This window comes from Phacochoerus africanus, chromosome 6 (assembly GCF_016906955.1).
Source record: "Phacochoerus africanus isolate WHEZ1 chromosome 6, ROS_Pafr_v1, whole genome shotgun sequence".
NCBI lineage: Eukaryota > Metazoa > Chordata > Mammalia > Artiodactyla > Suidae > Phacochoerus > Phacochoerus africanus.
Genome location: NC_062549.1, coordinates 84,144,471 through 84,167,018, shown reverse-complemented (window position 1 = coordinate 84,167,018; position 22,548 = coordinate 84,144,471). Strand labels below are relative to the sequence as shown.

Below are 22,548 nucleotides of genomic sequence, written 5' to 3'. Positions count from 1 at the left end.
AAAAAATGACAATGTTTACTTCCTAGTAAATTGCTTTTGGGTGAGACTAGCACTAGGCCACAAGACCCAAACAGCCAGGACTTTGCTGAGCTCCTGGGAGCACAAGAAATAATCCGCCAACAGGGGAGAGGCTGTGGGAGAGGCAGCAAGACGGCCCAGGCAGCAAAGCAGAGCCAGGAACAGGCAGGGCAGGACAGGCGTTAAGCTTCGGGAAGCAAAGGTGGGCATGTCAGTTGCTCTGGGCTTGAGAGGAATCACTACAACCTTAGAACCCAGGACCAGCTGCAAACTAGCTCCCTTGTGTGTGCTCCTATGGGTGCGCATTCATTTAAATTGTCTCCTGCTTAGTTCACAAAACTAGCAAGTGGGTTTGGGTGAGAGTCATCTCTGGGTCTACAATCCTATCAGGGAGACCAGAGAGGGGAAGGCCCAACCTATCAAAGTAGTTTCCCAAATGAAGCTGGACTGAGCACCTGCTAGGAGGGCTGTGGGCTACAAGGCCTCTGGGGGAGGAGTGAGGCCCAGGCCCTGCCCTCAGAACTCACACTGTAACATGGGGGAGAGACATGCTCAGTTAACTGTGCCAGATAGCCTGTGATGTGGGACAAAGCAACAAGACTGTCCTTAGACATGTGGCCATTCAGGAGAGGGTTAGAGTCTGCTGGGATTTGAGAGGGGCCTAGAGGGCCAAGCATGATTTGACAGGCGGAAATGAGAGCTGCGTGGGCTCTCCCAGCCAAACAGAAAGCAAAGCCCCATAAAGGAGTGGGCAGTGGGAGCTGGGGTGGCCCTTGCAGGGAGCCTCTGGAATGTTCAGGAAAGTTGTAGGAGATGCAGCTGGAAAGGGAGCTTGAGGCCAGGCCAGCATGGGTCCAAAGCAAGGAGTCTGTACTGAAGTTGGATAAAGAAAGGGACTCCTTTATGTACTCATTTATTCTTTCATTCCTTCAACAAAAATGTATTGCATGCAGACCCTCTGCCAGGTTTGTTCCCTTGGGTGCTGGGCATACAGGTGGCCAAGGGCAGCTCTCATCCACCTGCGGAGCCTTTATAGAACATTCACGGGTGGTAGCACCATGGGGAGGTGGAGGCCGAGGCCTGGTCCAGGGTGAGGGTGGGTCCTGAGCCAGATGTGGCAATGGGAGGGCCACCATGCAGGTGAGGGCCCCTGGCAGTGTCAGTCACAATTGAAATGCCCCCGGCCAGGCCAAGCCAAGTCCTCCAGCAGCCATCATGGGGAAGAAGCAGCCCATCAATGATGGGGATGAAGGGTCAGAACAGCGCAGTTTGGAAAGGAGAGGTAGGGTGATGATCCCATCCTCCCTTCCCCCAGACTGTAGCAGGCCCTGGTCATTGGCCAGCTTGGTCAGGGGACTCCTGGTCAGGGCCACTCGGATCTTCATCCCTGTAGCCGTCCTCTCCCTCCTCTTGCCGCTCTCTGGAAAGCTCTGTCATCTGCTCTGGCGGCTCCTGGTAAGCTGCCCGATTCCTGCAGGCGGTGAGGGCAGAGGAGAAGGGTTTGCCTCGTTCAGTCAGGCCTGAGTGCTCCGGGAGGGAGGAGCAGCCATGAGATCCGGGGTCCCCACCCATCAGCTGCAAAGGCGCCCTGGGCTGCAGGGCTGGGCTCAGAGCGAAGTAGGGTGGCACAGACTTGTTTTGCTCATGAGCTGAGGGCCTTAGGGGAACAGGCTGGTTCCCCAGGGGAGGAGCGGGACAGAGGCTCTCCCCACATCCAGCCCCCGGAATCTACAGGAAGCCCCACCCTGAGATCAGAGTCTTGGAGAACTCGGACCTTAGGGTCAAGCCGCTTGAGGATCATTCACTCTCCTGTCAGCTATAAAACGCGGCTCATAAAAACAACAGCTCTCCCCTGGGGTGTTGTGAGTGAGCCAGGGCGCACCATCCCAGTGGGCTCAGACCCTTGCCAGCAGGCTTCCCCCGACACTCACGGCCGCGCCACCTCAGCCTCCTCGGCCTTGCTGGTCTCCCGGCAGCAGCAGCAGTAGACGATGACGCCGATGATGATGAGGGCCGCCGCCACGCCCCCCGCGATGCCCGCGTACAGGGCCACGTTCATGGAGGCTGCGAGAGACAGCCGCCACACGTCCTGAGCCGCAATCCCAGAACCCAGGACAGGCCGAGGCTCTGGGTGGCCAGCTCGCCGTGGATAGGAACCACATCAGTCTGTGTCTGGGATGTGGGAGGTGGTCTCTCCCAGGCTCCGGGGGCCCCAGTCCTCCTCCCAACCCCCGGGGGCAGGGGGCGCTGCCGACCTTGGGTAGCACTTCCTGAAAGGCGCCCTCTCTTGGGAAAGCAACCAGACAAAACTGGGAGATATGCTTCAGGGTGGAGGGGTAGACAAAGACAGATGGGGCAACAGATTTGGGCACCCAGACTCCAAAAACGTCCTCGGTGGGCGTTCCTGTCTTGGTGCAGCATAAACGAATCTGACTGGGACTCATGAGATTGTGGATTCGATCCCTGGCCTCACTCAGTGGGTTAAGGATCTGGCATTGCAGTGAGCTGAGGTGTAGGTTGCAGACGTGGCTCGGATCTGGTGTTGCTGTGGCTCTGGTGTAGGCCAGCAGCAACAGCTCTGATTAGACTCCTAGCCCAGAAACCTCCATATGCTGTGGGTGCCACCCAAAAAAAGACAAAAAAGTCCTCGGGATCAGTCTCACCAACTCCTACTCTAGCTCACCCTAAAGGATGGGGTCCAAACACCACAGCAGCCAAGTCTGGGCACTTCCCCCTGCCTACTAAGTGACCCTAAGAGCAGGCAGGACTAAGCAGGTCTCCAGAAGCCAGCCATAGGCACTATTTCCAAAGAACCAAGGGAACTGGACTGGCCTGCAGAGGAGGATACCCTGGGACAAGAGCATCTGGCCATCACTTCCCCCACCCTGCCAGGGCAAGACCTTAAAGAAGCTGCCCAATTTACCTCCATGGTGGTCCCTCTCAGCTGGCTCTTTGGACCCCCAGCCAATCATCTTCTGGCCTTTGTCCCCCCTCCCTCCCTCCATCCCCAATGCTCTTACGTGGTCTGACGGCCAGAGTGATGTTGCAGGACCGTATCCCCACCTCATTGGAGCTGGTGCAGACATAGTAACCTGACATTTCTGTGGAGATGTTCTTCAGAGAGAAGATCTGTCCTGTGACTGGGAAGGAAGAAGAGGCAGGGTGAGGAGACAGGTCACCACAGTAGAGGAGAGACAGCTGGGAAGGAGCGTGGTCGCCTGAATTCCTGGTAGATGCAAGCACTGCCACTGAACTTGTCTGAGCCTTATCTGCGACATGGAGAAAATATCCACCTCTAAGACTGCAGAATGATTACACCAAGCAGGCTGCACAATTCTGAAGTGCTTAGAATTCAAGCAGGCCCTCTGGGTTTGAAGCCTGGTTCTACTACTTATTAATTTTGTGACGTTGGGCATAGAACTTAGCTTCGCTGAATCTGTTCATTTAAATAACATGGTAACAGCGCCTGCTTTGCAGAGTAATTGTGAACATAAAATGAGGTATGAATAAGTATAAGCCCACAACCAAAGGCCAGATGTATAAATGCTCAGGAAACATAATATACAATATATATTACATGGAAACACTTTATAGTTAGATGATATGATTATAACCTTTTTTTTTTTTTTGATCTTCAAAAACAAAATCCCTTCACTTGGACTCATGTGAAAGAGGCTTTAGAAATTTAAGAACTCTGACTTCTGCATTTCTCTGCCATGTGTAGTATGTGTTGAGGGGGGCGGTAAGTGTGTGGGTGTGGGGACGTACATGGTGTGTGTGAATGTGGGCAGGAAGGTGGCAGGCTGTCAGACTAGTCGTTTCCTCTTCCTCTTCTTCTTCCACCACTGAAGTAAGCCGTTTAACTTCTGTGAGCTATAGTTTATCTTAAACCTTAACTGGAAGTGGGAAGGAAAGCACCTGATCTTCCTGAATTCAGGGCCATGGTTCAAATGTCTTCATGCCAAACCTTCCTGCTAAATCTGTGGTCCTATGAATTTTTCCACCTTGAAAGGGAGAGCTCAGACATATTTATATGTTCTGTCCTCAGAGAAGCTCTGTCATACCTGCTATTTTCAGAGCGGAGTTAGAGAGCTTTGTCCCCTAATTTACTGCAGAGCCAGCCTCCCCTGCTGTCACTTAGGTAGCTATGCTCCACCTAGAGGAGATGTTCTAAATTGAAAATAGGATCCAGCCACAGCCCTGTTCACGTTTCAGAGGCAGCCCATCATGTTCAATAACAAGTCCAGACCTGCTTTTTTTTTTTTTTTGTCTTTTTAGGGCCACAGCCAAGGCATATGGAGGTTCCCTGGCTAGGGGGTGAATTGGAGCTGTAGCTGCCAGCCTACACCAGAGCCACAGCAATGCTGGATCTGAGCTATGTCTGCCACCTACACAGCTCATGGCAATGTCGGATCCTTAACCCACTGAGAAAGACCAGGGATCGAACCCGCGTCCTCATGGATCCTAGTCAGGTTCATTAACCACTGAGCCACAATGGGTGCTCCTAGACTTCTTCTTCTTCTTTTTTTTTTTTGTCTTTTCTAGGGCCGCTCCCACGGCATATGGAGGTTCCCAAGCTGGGAGTCTAATCAGAGCTGTAGCCACCGGCCTATGCCAGAGCCACGGCAACACGGGATCCAAGCCACATCTTCGATCTACACCACAGCTAACAGCAACACCGGATCTTTAATCCACTGAGCAAGGCCAGGGATCGAATCCACAACCTCATGGTTCCTAGTCAGATTCGTCAACCACTGCGCCACGACGGGAACTCCTAGACTTCTTAATATGGATGTGAAGTTACAGATCTGACCCACCTGCACTCTGTTGCAGGACTGTAGCTCAGTGTGGATTTTCCTTGTCTGAACATGCTACTCAGTACACTTCCTAAAATATACGTCCTTAGATTTTCCAACAAACATTTGTGTCATGACATAAAACTATTACTTCAATTCAGTCCAGTCCAGAAAATCTTTAGATACTCATGGCAATAGCTCAAAACAAGATGAAGAGGCATTTCCAGTATATAAGGGGAGATAGACATGAAAAATGGTGATTCAGGGTGATTAGAGTTCAACCTGGAAGCATTATTTGAGCTTAATCTCCTCTGAAGGGTCAGGGGAAGCCTCTCTGAAGAGCAGAGAGTAAGATAAAGATCTCATCAGTTGGAAATAATAACACTTTGATTTGGGGTTATTTTCTTCCACTCTTTTTGTATACAGTTTTCTCAGATTCTTCCCTTAAAACCTAGCATGCTAGTCTCTGGATGCGCATTCTCTATGAAATGCTACCCCTTCTATCCTAGAATTCCTTGGTGACTTTTCTGGAATATTGCTTACATGTGAGATTCATACATGGAAGTGAGAAAGGAGCCCATGGCCAAACCAAGTTTAGAGCTAATGGGCACTGGACAGGAGGTTACAGTATTAATGGTCTCATTTTCTAAACCAATTGGATGGATGTGTGTGTGTGTGCATGTGTGCATTTTTTTTTAAGGTCCACACCCACAGCATATGGAAGTTCCCAGGCTAGGGGTTAAATTGGAGCTGCAGCTGCAGGCCACTTCCACAGCCACAGCAACGCCAGATTCGAACTGTATCTTCAACCTACACTGCAGCTCAAGGCAATGCCGGATCCTTAACCCATTGAACAAACCCACTTCCTCATGGATACTAGTTGTGTTCTTAATCTGCTAAGCTACAATGGGAACTCCTGGATTTTTACATTTTTAAGAGGCTTCTTGAAGGAACACACTCTAAGAACTGCTCTACGACCCTGGGCACATTTCAGGGGTGTATAGCTCTTATCAGAATCCTACTGTTTTAGCTTCTGAAACTCATCTACATGTTAAGTATACATAGCACATTGCAGATAAATTGATGGCCAAAGACCTCAGACTCTCTCTTTCCCACTGATCAGAGCTTAACTTTGAGCTCCTGGCCCTGTTTAAGGTGGGAGAACATGTGGCATCCTAGGCGGGAGTCAGCACTATCTTTCTACAGCTCCTCAAAAACAGTGGACATTAGGAGTTTCCTTTGTGGCTCCGTGGTTAAGGAACCCGACTGGTATCCATGAGGACTCAGGTTCGATCCCTGGCCTCACTCAGTGGGTTAAGGATCCAGCATTTCCTTGAGCTGTGGTGTAGGTAGCAGACAGCTCGGATCCTGTGTTGCTGTGGCTGTGGTGTAGGCCGGCAGCTGTAGCTCCAATTTGACTCCTAGCCTGGGAACTTCCAGGTGCCACGAATTTGGCCCTAAAAAGCAAAAACGCAAACAAACAAACAAACAAAAAGTGGACATTAGAAGCTACTCTGGATTACTCAGTGCACACCCATTGCCACAAGACCAGCTTTGATTCTGATTTGGTGCTTCCAAGCCCCTTTTCCTCTTGGAAAGGACCCAATCCCACTCCAGTGGCGGCACCTTGTGGTCAGAGTGGGGAATGCAGAGGACAGTAGGGCTCCCACATTCCCTCTGCTCCAAGGGGAAGAGGTTTCTTCCAGAAAAGCCCTAGTCTGCCAAAGACACTGATGCCAAACAGACAAGATTCAGAACTTTCTCCCCTAAGGTGCTCCAGCCCAAGAATTACCCTTCCCTCCTTCCTTGATAAACAGATTCCTACTTTTTCAGCACATGGAGCTCAGGTGACTGGGATGGGGTTAACAGAGGATGCTTGGAGTTACCACATTTATGATCTCTTCACAGCTTTCAGGGAAGGTTGTATAATATCCTAGTTTTGCAGATAGAGGTACTAAGGGTCAAGGAGACTGTGAGTGACTTAAGCTTCAAAGTGGAAAAGCCAGGACTCAAATCCTTTGTTTGCTAATTCCAGAGTCCCTATTTTTACTGCTGGCTAGCGGCCACTGTTCTAAGACAAAGGAAACAATCTCTAATGGTGTGAGTTCTGTCTTCAGATGTAGGAGGGTGGAGGAAAACTTCTCCCCAAATTGTCCATTGTGGACTGTTGTAAAATTCAAAAATGGGTTTGGACTGACCCACAGAGGGAGAAGACACAACAGAGCTCCGAGAGGCAGAGCAGAGCAGAGCCACTCCACCCCACTATCCAGATGCGAGCTTATGTTGTTATTACCATTAATGCTCTTTTCTGTCACTCTCAGGTCCCCGTTCTGACTGACTGAGCAAATCATTTATTTATTTATGTCTTTTTAGGGCTGCACTTGTGGCATATGGAGATTCCCAGGCTAGGGGTCTAATTGGAGCTGTAGCCGCTGGCCTATACCACAGCCACAGCAATGCCAGATTGGAGCTGAGTCTGGGACCTACATCACAGCTCATGGCAACACCGGATCCTTAACCCACTGAACAAGGCCAGGGATCAAACCTGAGTCCTCACGGATGCAAGTTAGATTGTTTCCACTGAGCTGCGACGGAAACTCCGTGACTGGGCAAATCTTGAGGCAGGATAAAGCTTTTCCAAAGTAACTAAGGTCTTTTCACACCCTCGGGTTTCTCTCCTTTGGGAGCACTAAAAAACTATGTTTTCACTTCTAAAAAGCAGAAGAGTCTTTCCTGATGGAGTCAGGAGAGCTGTAAGGAGGGTAAAGGCCAGCCTCCCTAGCCCATGCATGCTCTCTGCACCAGCTCTCATTGCTGCATTTCTTAACAGCAGTACCTCCCGCCATTCCTGTATGCGTGGTTCCTGCACTGCTCTCATGACCAGCCGACTCATCCTTAAGGACCCAGCTCAGATAATGGCTAATAATTCCTAGCCTTAACTGAGTGCTTGCTGTCTACTGGGCACTGGTCTCAGTGCTTTACATGTGCCTTTACTTAATCTTCACAACATACCTACAAAGTAAATACTAATATTATGCCCATTTTATTTTTTTTTAATTTTTTGCTTTTTAGGGCCACACCCGTGGCTATGCCCATATTATAGATGTATAAATGAAGGCACAGAGAGGCTGAGTAATGTGCCAAGATCACACGGCTAACAAGTGGCAAAGCCAGCATTCAAGTTCATGATGTGCTCCTAACCACCATGCCAACTCGAGTGCCCCCCTCCTGGGAGAAACCCTCTTTGACACCCATTACACATCCTCTGGGTTCCAGCACCACTGGATATAAACTATTGTGGCATTTCCCACCTTGGTAACTGCCATCTTTGGACCCACTTGTACACACTTTGGTAGAAGGTCAGACAACCAGCATCCATGGCCAGCCTACTGAGCCCATTGCTAGAGTCCCTAAGTTGATTATAAGCCAGAGAGGGGAGGCCAGCTCAGAACTAGTTTTGACAGAAATTCCAGAGACACTTGATAAAAATTTGCCAACTAGACCCCTAGCCTGGGAACCTCCATATGCCACGGCTGAGGCCCTAAAAAGAAAAAACAACAACAACAACAACAACAACAACAAAAACTTGCCAACCAGAAATATGTAAACAAAACTGAAAGGTTGTTGAAATCCACAATACCTCTATTTTACATTTGATATGGTGGATTCTACTCATTCTTTTTTGTTGTTTTTTTTTTTTGTTGTTGTTGTTGTTGTTGTTTGCTTTTAAGAAGTTCTTGTTTTACCCCCAAACGAACAAAAGGTATGTTGATGAGGTTCTCCCTGGTTTGACCAGAGCCTGGATTGGGGCATTTACCCCTCGGGGCTCCCCTCCCACTCCACCTCCTCAGAACCATAGTCTACACTCACTGCTCCACTCTCCACCTCCAGGTTCCTTTCCACCCACACTGGACAGAAAGTCCTCCCAGAAGTTAATCCAGTGGGACCTTCCAGGCTTTGTCTTCCTTGATCTTCAGGAGTAGTGGGTGCAGCTGGCTGGGCAGTCAGGGAGCACCAGGGCGGAAGGATTTAACCAGGGTTTTCCCACCCCAGCGGGCTCCAAGATAATGACTGTGAGATGTTCATGCAGCTCTTCCTCCTGCCCCCCCCCCCCCCCGCCTTTGTTTCCCGACCAAAAGGTCAACTACCAAGCTGCCCAGTGCAAAACCAGTCTCCTGGCAACCAGAGCAGAATCTACCATCTCCTTCCCTGAGAACGTGGGACTCTTACAGCAGACCTAGTTGTGCAGTTTGGTGGGGCCATAAAACGGGGGTGTGTTTGGCGGGGGGACAGAGGAGACTGAGATGGACGTGCCTGGATGAGGATGAGAATAGGAAATTCCCTACCCTTAAGTGGAGCCATAAAGGTAGACTTGGGGCCTTAAAATCCCACCCTGTGCTTTTAGCACAGAGTGGTTATCCATGCATGCTCACTCAAGATAATTCAGTTATGGGGAATAAAGAAAAGAAGTTAATGTTTATTATGTTATTATTTCTCACAACAACCTATGAGGTAGGTACTCATGAAAAAAATGCTATTTAGAGAGATGGACCAAGATATCGCATGGTGACAACCGTGGGGTTGGGGAAAGGGGCAGCTTTCAGTGGAATCTGATTGGTCAGCCCCAGGTCTCCCCTGGCAACACTAACCAATGATGTGGGGACTCCGCCTCCCCGCTGATCTTACCTGGTGTGACCTGATGACGCTCCTGGTTCAGCACGTCATAGCTCTTCCAGCTGTACTGAGGGGCTGGGGAGCCCTCCTTGGATTCGCAGGTCAGCTGGATGTCGTTCCCAATCACAGTCTCTCCCTGGATGCCGCAGTCTGGCTTGGAGGGTGGCACTACGTAGGGGAGGGGCCAAAGAGAAGCCATGAATTGGGGCTTGGTGACAGCCATCCCTTCACCCCAAACACATGCACATATATACATACTGCCTTGTTTGTTCACGGGCAGAGAAAGGTTAAAACCATTTTTCGCTCACAGGTCATATAAAATCAGTCTTCAGGCTGGATTTGGCTGTTTGTAATGTGCCTGCCCTTGGATTCAGTGAAAGCCTTTTTCTCTGAAGCCCTTCATGGTAACTTCTTAGGAATGTTCCCTTCAGTAAAACATTATCCTCTTCCTGTGCTTTACTGATAAAATGCAATTGCCAGAGTTCCCATCGTGGCTCAGTGGTTAACAGACCCAATTAGTGTCCGTGGATATGGGGGTTTGATCCCTGGCCTCGCACAGTGGGTTAGGGATCCAGCATTACCGTGAGCTGTGGTGAAGGTCGCAGATGCAGCTCGGAATTTGGTGTTGCTGTGGCTGTGGCGTAGGCCGGCAGCTGCGGCTCTGATTCAACCCCTAGCCTGGGAACCTCCATGTGCTGCAGGTGCGGCTCTAAAAAGACAAAAAAAAAAAAATGCAATTGCCACAGTGATGAGAAAGAACTCTGGCAGCAGCAGGGGTTGTGCAGGGTGGAGAATGAGGACTGAAGGCGATGGTGAGGACTGGGGATGGGGGTGGGATAGGAACAAGGAAAGGGAAGTCCATAGAAAGAAGGTTATAAAAATCAACAGGCTGCCCTCATCAACTCACAAGCCTAACCTGATCTCCCTGAATTCCTGAAAACCTTGTTAGTCCCTTTCACTCTCGTCAGCACTGTTAACATACCAGTGTGTAGAGTGGTTTGTTCTACAAATCTCATTGGGCACCTACTGTTTGCTTGACACCTCTGGCCATGAGATGACACAGCAAGTGAGTCCTCCTATTCATGGAGTCCAGTGGGGGCAAAAGACACACAGCCAAACAAAAACCAGGCAAGAGGCAAGGATGCTGGGACAGGGAAGGCCTGACAAGGGACACTGACGCAATCAGGAAGCCAATGGCGGAAGTAGTAGGGGGAGGGGATCAGAGAAAGAGAGGGGAGGGCACTCTAAACAGAGGGGAAACAGCATGTGCAAAGGCCCTGAGGCAAGAGGTATAAAGTATGCCTGGGACCGCTGGCAGTGTTTGGGGAGTGGAAAGGGGATGACACCCAGAGGAGAGGGCTATTACTAGAAGCCCCTGGTAGCAGGCCTGTCTCATCTGCTTCTTTCTTTATGTGCTTCCTTGGATGGTTTACTTGCCCCAATAAATCATGCTGCTCACTCTGCAATCCAGACTGCACAAGTGCATGGTCACTGAGCATGGAGGATGATTCCATTCTCTGTTCTGTTCAGAGCTACTGGGAGAAGCTGCTAGGACCTACCTCTCACTCTAGCCTCTAGCCCGTGGTATTTCCTCTCTGACAAGGTGGGTGGTTGCTCTGTGTGTCCATGTATCCTGCTGTCTTAGTGAGAGCCAGCCAAGCATGGGGCGAGTGTGGGGCAAATCAGAGGCATTCCCTACTGCCACCCCCAGTAAGACAATCCCTAAACCTAAAAGACCCCAGGTTCAAGGACAGCCCTTAGGGATCCATGCCCAGACCTCCGGGGACTGAAGCAGCCTGGGGAGGGAGAGGCTGCTGCCCACTGGCCACCCTCACAAGTAGCCCTCCTGTCCTCCCTGATGGCCCAGCAAGCAGGTAGCTGGGGGCCAGAGAAAGTGAATATTGCCTCGGAGGAGCCCGGCTCCATGTCAGGGTTGCTGAGCCGAGCTTTATCTCTTGAGCTGTCCAGAGGTCCAGGAACATCCCTCTCCAGCAATCAAAACTGTCACCCTTGTTTTGGAGATAAGCCTTTACCAGGAGGCTGAGCCTTTATTCCACAAAGAGACCTGACCATAAATATAGTACCACCTGCGGAGTCTCACATGGACTCAGAGTCATGCTGAGTGTGCATGACTGGAAGCCCAGCCTTTCCATGACTGAGTTTCTTTGAGATACAAGCCAAAAGGGAGAGGGGAGGGACTGGGGCAAATGAACAGCCAGAGAACGCGAAGACCAGCTTTCTTACACCACCATTTGCTGAGGGAAGATTGCTGACAGCAAATCTTTAATCCATTCTGGAGGCCTCAGAAGAGCAAATAAGGAAACAACCACCCCTAGTAGACAGGTCTTATGGAGAAAGGTGTTGGGTTCTTTTCCCAGGTCCTTATTCTCAGCCCCCAAACTGTCTTCTCGCCTCACCTCATCCTAGGCACCCCCAGCCCTCACTCCCTCCAGATCCCTCCCTGAAGCTCCCCTCCTCAGCCCCCACCATCAAGAGCAGACAGAACCTTCAATCAGACAGAACTAGCTCAAATTGCCCTTCCGCCTGCTGCGGGGGCTGGAGACCTGTGCGCACTCTCGCGGATCTAGATCTCAACTGGCGCGTCCCATCTCCCAAACAGAATGTAGATGCTACCTGAATATTTATTGAGGGCGGAGTGATGGGAGGGGCGGGGCACGCGCTGGGCTCCGAGGCCGCTCCGAAGCGTGAGACTCCCTTTACAGACAGCAGAGGGCGCCAGAGGCCGTGAAGACGACCAGTCCTTCCTGATGGCTCCAGGTCCCGGGTCCCAGAGCCAGGTGGCTTTCCAGTGGTGACCAGGCTGGTGCATGCCTTTCTGTCTGGAAGCTGTTCGCCTCAGTTTACTGTGAGGTTATGTAACCTGAGTGGGTGGCCTCGTGCAATTAAAGCTTTTCTGCCTAAAAATATCCTAGCAGCAAAGCCATTTGGAAAGAAAACTTTTTAAAAAAAAAATTAATTGGATTTCTTAACATATAGTACCAAATTATCCCTTCTTTTAAAAAAGCAAAACATTCTTTTCACTGAGTTCCATAATCTCTGATTAAACTTGTAGCCTTTGCCCTTCAAGTTAACGAGTTCCTCTCTAAAAGGCAGCTGGCCCTGAGAAGGGAGGGGGGCAACTCGGGACAGTTACACCTGAGTGGGCTCCTGCTACCTTCCCTCAACTAGCTTGTTGCCAGAAGAAAACAGGTGCTGTTTAAGGGAAGCCATGAATTAGCCAGAGAAGGATCAGGTGGGGAAATGAGGGACTTCGATCGAGGGGAGGGGTGCGGGGGTGTGCAAAAGAGAAACAGCAGAAAAAATCTCATTTTCCTGGCTGGGTAACACCCCTCCCAGGAGCTAATACAAATAAAAATTAAGTGCTATGCAGGCAAAACTGTTTGATGCAACCTTAATCATAAGAGCTTAAATTGGAGATAGCCTGAGTGTCCAGTCCAGGGACAGAGGACTCTGCATCCACTTGCTGGAGTGGCATGAAGTTTAAAGAACAGTGAGTCGTAAGACAGCAGGAAATGTTACGTGATATGTAATGAAAGGAGAAAAATACTAATTGCTAGACTACAAATTCAGTTATGTACATGTGTATGTAGGATGAGCTAAAAGAAAATGTGGAGAAATATAAAACCTAGTGATATAGGTGAATTCGTTTTTTTGTTTGTTTATTTTTTCTCTCTTTTTTAAAAAAACTAGTGTTTTTATAAAAGTAAAGGACCACCCAACACAGCTATTTGTTTGTGTTTGTGTTGCTGTAGCCAAAGAACAAGAGCAGGAGAGCAGAGCAGAAATAAGCTTCTAGAATTTCTAACAACTTTCCTGTGTTAGAGATTTTAATGTAAGGAGCCTTCCAAAAACAGGCAGGCCCGTGATTCAATGGAGCTGGTAGAAAAACATATCAGGCCCTTTACCTAGTCTGAGGCAACTAAAGCACAGCCTTAAAAATGCTCTAGGATAGCATGGTGATGGTATCAGCTTTGTCCATAAGATTGGGAGCAGGGGAAAGGTTCCTAATGCTCTAAGACTCAGACCCACCCCCCCGCCCCCGGAAAGCCCAGAAACAACATCCATGCACTCATGGCGGGCGGCAGTGGGGGGGGCGGCATTGTCCCAGACCTAAGCTAAGACTTTCAGTGTGGAAGAGCAGTTACAGAATCTCAGTTTTCAGTGAGTGGCATTTCCAAGATGCACATGTCCTGGGGCCAAATGAGGGCAACGGGCACATCCAGGGCAGGCACTGCTCTACCCCTCCAACTTTCTTTCATTGGCATGGGTGCAAGAAGGATGAAATATAATTGGTGCTGTGACACAATAAAACATAATTGGCAAGCTTACATCTGCCATAGAATGAAAGAGGGGGTATGCTGAAAAGTAAACCCAGAAGAGTTTGGGAATCATCCAGAATTGAAGGGATTGCCAGTTGGGAATGGCAGGCTTACAGGGTAGAGAAGTGAAGGGCTTTGGATTGGGGCAGCCCTGGTCCTATCGAAGCTTGGACACTTTCTTGTTGTCATTTAACCTCTTGGGTCTCAGTGCTCCCTTCTATTAGATATGAGTGTTAACACTCACTTTCATGAATGAATTGTAAAGATTAAATGAGATCGTATCCATAGAGCACCTAGTGAGATGCCTGACACATCGCAGGCCCTCCAGAAATGACAGGTGTTATGATTATGAATTTGGTGTTGTCTATAACAACTCTATACAGGCAAAGGTCATTGCAAGTTGATGGCAGTTTTCCTTCCATGTAAGAGGGATCCCTCGGTTGGCTGAGCAGGAAGCCCTAGAGAGACCAGGTATTTGGTTACATAGGTTGGGTGGCAGGTTGGGAAGGGAGTTCCCTGTCCTCACTAAATAACACAAAAGCTCCTCATTTGGCCACAGAAAGCCTGTAATTCTCTCATTAGAGATTTGCTGATACTGAAAGTCGGAAAATCAGATATACCATCTTCCATAATATGATTAAAATGTCAGTTCTCTGCAAATTAATTCAGAAATTGAATGTGGTTCCAACCAACTTTTTTTTTAACTAAGCAAGGTTATTTTTAAGTAAACATGAAAGAATAAATATATAAATACTGACAAGAATTTTTGGAAGTTTAATAAGAGAAGCTATTACACAGTGCCAGATCTTAACAGCCAACTACACAATCACCGATAACTCGAAACATATATATATATATCTCAACACTGATTACAGATGTACTGTAATCAAAGCCATATGATATTGGCATAGGAACAATCAAAAGGAAAATAAACAAAATGAGTAAAAAACAGCCATGTAAGAACTTAAGATGTGACCAAGTTGGCATTCCAGTGGGAAAATGTTTCTTTGGTGTTAATAAATGATGCTGATGTAACTGATTATCTATTTGGAAGAAAACAAAAACCCTTAGCATCCTATGCCCCTAAGTAAATTCTAGCTAAAGTAAAGGTTTAAGGGTAAAAAATACAACTTACAGATATAAGAAAAGAACATTCAGTTCATTGTCATAACTCCAGAGACAGTAGTGAGAGACCCTGTGCAGGACAAGAGACCCTAAACCCATGACAGAAAACATCAGCAGGAGGTGGAAGGAGACTTCTCCTGTGACTCAGAATGTCCACTAAAATTCTCAGGTTGAGGCTCTGAATGGCAAGTGTCCCCAACACTGAGGAGAGAGGTGAAGAACATCTCAGTGACCTTCCAAAGCCTCTATCCTAGAGGAATTCCCCTCCTCCAGAAAGCTAGTGCTTCATCCAGGAGATTTTTTTTCTTTTCTTTTGTTTTTTTTTCCCCCTCTTTGCATGCACACCATGCAGAAGTTCCTGAGCCAGGGATTGAACCCATGCCACAGCAGTAATGGAAGCCACAGCAGTGACAACTCTGGATCCTTAACCTGCTGCAAAACCCAGAACTCCAGGGAGATTTCTTTAAAGAGAATTCTCGGAGTTCCCCTCATGGTGCGGTGGTAATGAATCTGACTAGTATTAATGAGTGCGTGGGTTCTATCCCTGGCCTCGATCAGGGGGTTAAGGATCCAGCGTTGCTGTGGCTGTGCTGTACCCAGCAGCTGCAGCTCTGATTTGACTCCTAGCCTGGGAACTTCCATATGCTGCTGGTGTGGCCCTAAAAAGAAAAAAAAAAAAATTTAAGTAAATTAAAAGGTTGGTGATATTCACTACTGGTAGGAATATAGGAAAATGTAATGCTCACATAATGCTCAGGCAGTATAAGTTGCTTCAGAAAAAGTTACTTGCCAGTATGGAGTAACATTTAATGACAGCATAGTCCTTGACCTAGAAATCCTACTTTTTTTTTTTTTTTTTTGCCACACTTGTGGCACGTGGAAGTTCCCAGGCCAGGGTTCAAACCACACCATAGCAGTCAACCAAGTCGCTACAGCGACAACACCACGTCTTTAACCTGCTATGCCATGGGAGAACTCCAAAACCCTCTTTTTTATTCGGCCATGCCCTTGGCACATGGAAATTCCTGGGCAAGGGATCGAAACTGCTCCACAGCAGTGACCCAAGCCACTGCAGTGACAATGCTGGATCCTTAACCTGCTGCACCATAAGGGAACTCCCTAGAAACCCTACTTTTAAGAATCTATCCAATAGAAATAAAGACAATACAGTGAAAGAATATACATACATAGACATATATACGCCTATAACTATCTGTGTGTGTTATTTAAAATATATAATGTAAATGTGTCATTGACAGTATAAAAATTAAATGCTTATGAAAACCTCAAGAAAGGTCAAAGGGCATACAAGCAAGTACTATACAAATTGCTTCCTTAAAAGATAAGTTTCAATATACAGAATAAAATTCAAGAGTTTATTTTTTCACTTTCCCCCAAATTTATGGCCATATATATATGCATGTATACATCAGTGTTGTTTGTACAAAAAAAAATATGGAAGTAGGCTGAGAATGCTTTTCTGTATGGAACACTGATGGAACACTGGGAGAAATCATAGTACATTCATTCGATGGAATGTGTTCTGTTAATAGATAGATTTGTACATATAGATCTGGAGAAATGTGCATAAAACATTAAGAAAAAAAAAGTTACAGTAATCTTTATAATATGACCTCTTTTTTAAAGGAAAAGAAAGAAAGAAAAAGAAAGTGTGTGTCTGTGTGTATGGAAAGAGCATATGGAAGAATACACACAAGTGCTACCCTTGGCCACCTTCTTGGTAGTAGGGTGCAAGGAGGAGATGGTTATTCCCTTATACAAGGCTTTATAATTTGAATCACCACAGTGCTTCAAAAACCCAGGAAGCCACCTTATGCAACTAAAAATAAGATCCCACTGGAGTTCTCGTCGTGGCACAGTGGAAATAATCTAACTAGGAACCATGAGGTTGCAGGTTCGATCCCTGGCCTCACTCATCGGGTTAAGGATCTGGTGTTGCTATGAGCTGTGGTGTAGGCTGCCAGTGTGCTCAGATCCTGTGCTGCTGTAGCTGTGGTGTAGGCTGGCAGCTGTAGCTCCAATAGGACCCCTCTCCTAGGAATATCCATATGCCATGGGTACAGCCCTAAAAAGACGAAAAAAAAAAAAAAAGATGCCCACTATGTAATGTAAAGAGAGGAAAAATGAAGCAAACAGAGTCCATTGCTTTGGTTTAAAGTGTCACTAACTCCCAGGTGGGGGCCATTTCATACAGTGGACACACATGGTCACTAGCTTTTCCAATAACCATTTGACTTTGAGTCAGGTGCCTGCTTCCTCTGCGCCTCATCTGCAGAGTGAAGATACTAAAAGTTGATGACCGTTTCAGTCATTCCAAAGCTATAAATCCCAATAATAAGCCATTTGTATGGAAAGAACATGATCATGGGAGGTATTTCAGAGGCAGTAGAACCTGATCGATGATGTGTTAGAGCCGAGAGGTGAGGAGATGCGGGAGATGGTGGCGTGAAGGGCTTAGCTGATTAGCTGAATTCAGGGCCAGGAGAGGGGCCTGACCTTTAAGAGAGTCATGATTTGGCCCCCAGCTTCAAAGTAAGGCAGTGAGGATCTAGGATTTCCTTTTTTCTTCTGTTTAGTAAATTTAGCATGGAAAAGAGGAGAGCTGATGTGAAGGAAAGAGCACTGGACAGAGCATGGGCAAGTTCTCCAAGGTGGACCCCCAGGGACCACTCCAAATCAGCCTTGACCTCTGCCCTGGGATCTGTCTGCCCAGGGAGAACAGGGTTTAGCCCCAGAGGAAGGAGGAGTACCCGCCTCCCCAACAGACGGGCAAGGGGAGGAGTCTAAGCTCTAGGTCAGGGTTTGCTTGCTCGCTGGGCTGGCTTTATCTGACCACTGGGGTGTCCTCCTCCTCGCACCCCATCCTCTCCCCAGCGTCTTCCCACAGCCTGGAAGAAGAAGGAGACACTCACCCAGGACCAAGAGGCGGACGCGGGACTTGGAGGTGCCCTCCATATCCGACATCAGAGAGACGGAGCACTCGTAGGTACCGTTGTCATCCATGGTCAACTTATCGATGGTGACGGAGGCATCTGACCGATCGACTTGGACTGACAGGTTGACACGGTTCAGGTAAAGGTCACCGTAGATGTAGTTTTTGGTCGTAAATATCCAGGTGATTACCCTTTCCTGGGAGGAAGAGGAAATACCATTTGGTCTTCACCCTAAGGCCCTGGTGTGGTGCTGCAGGCTCTCCTGCCTACCTTCATCCCCCAACCCCAGGCTCAGATGTTCTGATACACCAACCCCACAGAACAAACAGCTCTGTGCATGTGCCCACCTGTGGAAAATATATATACTTTGGCTACACCCGCAGCATACAAAAGTTCCCGGGGCCAGGGATCAAGCCCTTGCCACAGCACTGACAATGCCAATTCCTTAACCACTAAGCCCCCAAAGAACTCCAATTTTTAGTGAAACTATTGAAATCCTAGGGCAGGTAGCAGTTCATACCACAGGAGCACATATGAATAAGGAAGACTTTCTCAGATCATGAGACTTTCACCTCTTGTAACCTCTGGCACCTCTCTTATCCATTCCATTTTAGCTCATTGTCTGTTCTCAAACATCCAGTCAACCAATACTTACTGAGGACCTACTATGTGCAGGCATTGTGCTAGGTAGCCATCCTTTATTTACCTGACTCTTGGCTTTGGAATGTATTTATTCACTGACATACTCATCATTTATCAAAGAGAAGTTGGTACTAGCTAAGACCACTACTTTTGAAACACTGCCTAAGTTCAAATCGCAGTTCTGCCACTTACAAATTTTATGACCTTGAGCAAAATGCTTGTCCTCTCTATGACTGTGTTTCCTCTTCTACAAAATGGAAATAATCACAACACCTATACATAGGGTTTTTGTGAGACTTACAGTAGATAATATATGCACAGGGGCACTGCCCAGTGTGGTAAGTTTTCTGTAAGTGCTGGCCATTATTGGTGAGCATCTGCTAGGTGCCTGACAGTCAAAGATGAGCAATTCATGATTTCTGCCCTCAAAGATGAACAAGGTGGAAGGCAAACCAACATCAGAGCATCTTATGATTAGCTATGGGATCTCAGAAGAGAAGTATTACATCTAAACTGGAAAGTCAGGGGAGGTTTCCTAGGAGCATTCCCAGAAGGTAATGTCTTGAATCCTGGAGGACTAATAGGAATTAGTCAGGCAAAGGGCTGGAGGTATTGGGGCAGTGGGTGTTGGAATAGGATAAGTGTATTCGGCATTTCAGGCAAAGGGAAAACAATGGGGAAAGACCTAGAAGTGGGAAGAAACTCATCAACCCTAAGTGATTGTTATGAATGGAGGTGAGTGTGTGAGTGAGCAAATGGGAGGTAGCAATAAAGATCATAGCAGCTCTTTATTGAGGATACGCTATGGGCAAGGTACCATGCTAAGCACTCTTTATTATCTCATTTAATCCTCACAGCACCCTGGAGATTATTATACCTGTTTCACACATGAGCAAACCAAGGCACCAAGAGGTTAAATATCTCTCCCCAAGTTATATGGTTAAGTAAATGACAGGGCTGGGACTTGAATTGGGCATTCTGGCTTCAGAGTCTGAGCTCTGGAGATTCTACATTGCCAGATGGTAGACATTGTATATGAGACTAAATGGTTTACATTGTATCCTGACAGCTGTGTATTTTAGTATTTTAGGAAATTAGCTCTCAATACAGGGTGGGACATGAACTGGACTAGAGGAGAACTAGTTAAGAAATAAGTTTAGCAGCTTAGGTGAAAAATGATGGGTCTTCAGACAAGGCTATGGGAATGAAGATAGAAAGAACAGATAGAAGTGAATTTGAGGGGTGGTAAAGAGGCAGGACCAATGGGATTGGAGGGATTAAATGTACAAAGTTAAGGAGCAGAAAATCTCAAGTGTAAGAGTTTCTTGACCTGGATGTTTGAGTGAATGGTGATGTCATTTCCAAAAGAGGAAACACCTAGAAAGAGAACATTTTATGAAAAAATAATGCATTCTGTTCCTATGAGATGCCTGAAGCATGAACAGGGTACCCAGGTGGATGAGTTCAATAGGAGCTCGATAGGTCAGCTGAGTGCCACCAGGGAGGAAGTTTTGGGAGTCATGCTGATATTAACTGAGCTGTGGGCTGGATGAAGTCACCTCAGGTAAATGGGTAGAGAAATGGCAAATCCCCATGTTACTTCATTCAGAAAGGTCAGGGAGAGGTCAGAGAGATAAGAGGGAAACCAAAACAAGACTACCCGAAAGCCAAGGGAGGGAGATTCCAAGATGGGAAAGTGGTTGACAGAAAAGCCAGGGAGAAATGAAATAAGATGACTGAATCAGCATGTTGAATTGAACAAAAGAGAAGTTGCAGGCGACGTCGGTGGTGTGTCAGGAGAGGAAGGCAAACCATGCCGGCAGGGAAAAGAGTAAAACTCAGAGCCAGGTGTGATGACTGTGCAGGCTCTTTATGCAAACAGGGAAGACGCTCTGGTCTTTGGACAGTCACACCATGCTAGGCTCATGGAGAGCAGGCCCCCTGGGCTGGGTATGCTTGTGCAGGGTATAAGCATGCTACTGTCCTGGTAGGGGGCAGATAACTCTTGGGAAGCTTGGTTGAGAAGGGGAGGAGCAACAAGGCAGGAGATGAAGACACATCTTGGGCTCTGGACCTGTCTGTGGATGCTGGTCTTTCCCAGTTCAGCTCTTTTCTGACTCACTGGCTCTGCCAGGGCCTCTTTGTGCCCCAAATCACAGGTCCCCTGAGGCTTCCTCCTTCTTGGGTCTCCCCCAGGTCACACACCCCCGCTAGACCCTGTCACGGTAATCTCCTAGAGGGCACAGATATAATCCCTTTCTCTGCATCCTTGCTTGCTCTCAAAGGGATTGCCTCAACCCTTTAGGGACCCATCCATCAACAAGAGATCTTTAGTATTTATCTCAGCACTCAGAAAAGTGCCTGGCAGAGACCTAACATCTGGTTTGCTGAATATTTGTGATGGCAAAAGATGGTATCCTTTAATTTCTGCAAGCTGAAGGCAACAGCTGCCCTCTCTAGGTTTTTTCCTGGAATTCTGGAAACAGATAGGACACGTGCCGGGGCCCTTCAGGGTCCCTTGGGCAACAGACAACAGGATGCCTCAGGCCAAAATAGACTCTTCTTTCCTATCAGCCTTGCTGCTCTAGCACTTGTGTGTCCTGGATCACCCTTCTTCTCTGTCGTGGAAAAAGCTACCTGCTTTCACTCTAAGTGGTTGGGGACCTGATGCCAGGCATGTTTGCATTTTTAAAGTAGACCACACTTTTTAAATTTATGAATAGATGTTCTTCTTACAGTTAAAGAAATGTGAATTTGCTCAACAATGAGATACTTTTTCACTCATCAAATTGGCAAATAAATAGTTTCTCCAATACCCTGTGTTGGAAAAATAGGCACCTGAATTGTTGTTGGTGAAAGCGAAGACTGACCTGACATCTAATGAGAATGATTTGATATTATTTATCAAAAATTTAAATTCACATATCCTTTGACACAGAAGTTCCATTCTAAGTAATTTATCCTATATATTTTTTATATATAAGTATATATTTATAAATAATTATAATTGTTATAAATATATACCTATAGACATGCGTATAAGGATCTTTAGTGCAGCATCATTTGTAGCAGAAAAATATAGGGAACAAACCAAATGTCTGTCATTGGTACATGTAAAGCATTCATAAAATGGAATACTTAATGCAAATGTTTAAAAAAGAATGAGATAAATATAAATGTGCTGGCATATGGAAAGAGCTCCAAGGTATATTGTTAAGAAGAAAGAAACCCAAGTGTAGGACAGGGCGTGTGTAGTTAGATAAACATACATATTGATATATGTACATGTAAACATATGCACATATATGTCTGTGTTTGTAAATGCATCATATATTCGTAGAGCATCTGGTAATGGTTGCCTTTGGTGAGGGGAGTAAGGGACTGGCATTCTAGGGTCGGACAAAGACATATTTCCACTCTGTGTGCTTTTGTACTGTGTAATCATTAGGCACATGCACATGTCTCTTAGCACATGCATACCACACAAATGAGGCTGTAGGGGAGCAGACCTTCTCATATACAGCTGGTGGGAACACAAAGTGTTTCCCTATGGAGGGAAGTTTGGTGTTCCCTATAGAAATTATGTAAGCATTTACCCTTTGTGGGAATATACGCCACAGGTGTATCCACACACACACCCAATGCCATGTATAAAGGGTTATTCTTGGTATAAGAGGGTTGAAAATAAGCAAATTTCTGTCATTAGGGGGCTGGTTAAATAATAACCATGTATGGAGTTCCCATCGTGGCTCAGCAGTTCGCGAACTCAACTAGGATCCATGAGGATGTGGGTTCAATCCCTGGCCTTTCCCCGCGGGTTAAGGATCCAGTGTTGCTGTGAGCTGTGGTGTATGTCGAAGATGAGGCTCAGATCCCGCCTCATCTTCATCCTGGCGTAGGTTGGCAGCTACAGCTCCGATTAGACCCTAGCCTGGGAACCTCCATATGCCGTGGGTGCAGCCCTAAAAGACAAAAAGACCACATAATAATATAATAATA

The 22,548-nt window shown here is 47.1% G+C and overlaps 1 protein-coding gene across 1 annotated transcript in view; it reads right to left on the bottom strand.

The window, feature by feature from the left end:
• Positions 1-915: 915 nt before the first annotated feature.
• Positions 916-22,548, bottom strand: part of GPA33 (glycoprotein A33) — a 35,243-nt gene continuing 13,610 nt past the window's right edge. Inside the window, exons 3-7 of the mRNA XM_047784015.1 lie at positions 17,887-18,103; positions 9,501-9,656; positions 3,039-3,158; positions 1,950-2,082; positions 916-1,489 (exon numbers count right to left, since the gene is read on the bottom strand). Coding sequence (XP_047639971.1) covers positions 1,351-1,489; positions 1,950-2,082; positions 3,039-3,158; positions 9,501-9,656; positions 17,887-18,103 — 765 coding nt within the window. The 3' untranslated portion in view covers positions 916-1,350. The remainder of the gene's footprint in view (positions 1,490-1,949; positions 2,083-3,038; positions 3,159-9,500; positions 9,657-17,886; positions 18,104-22,548) is intronic.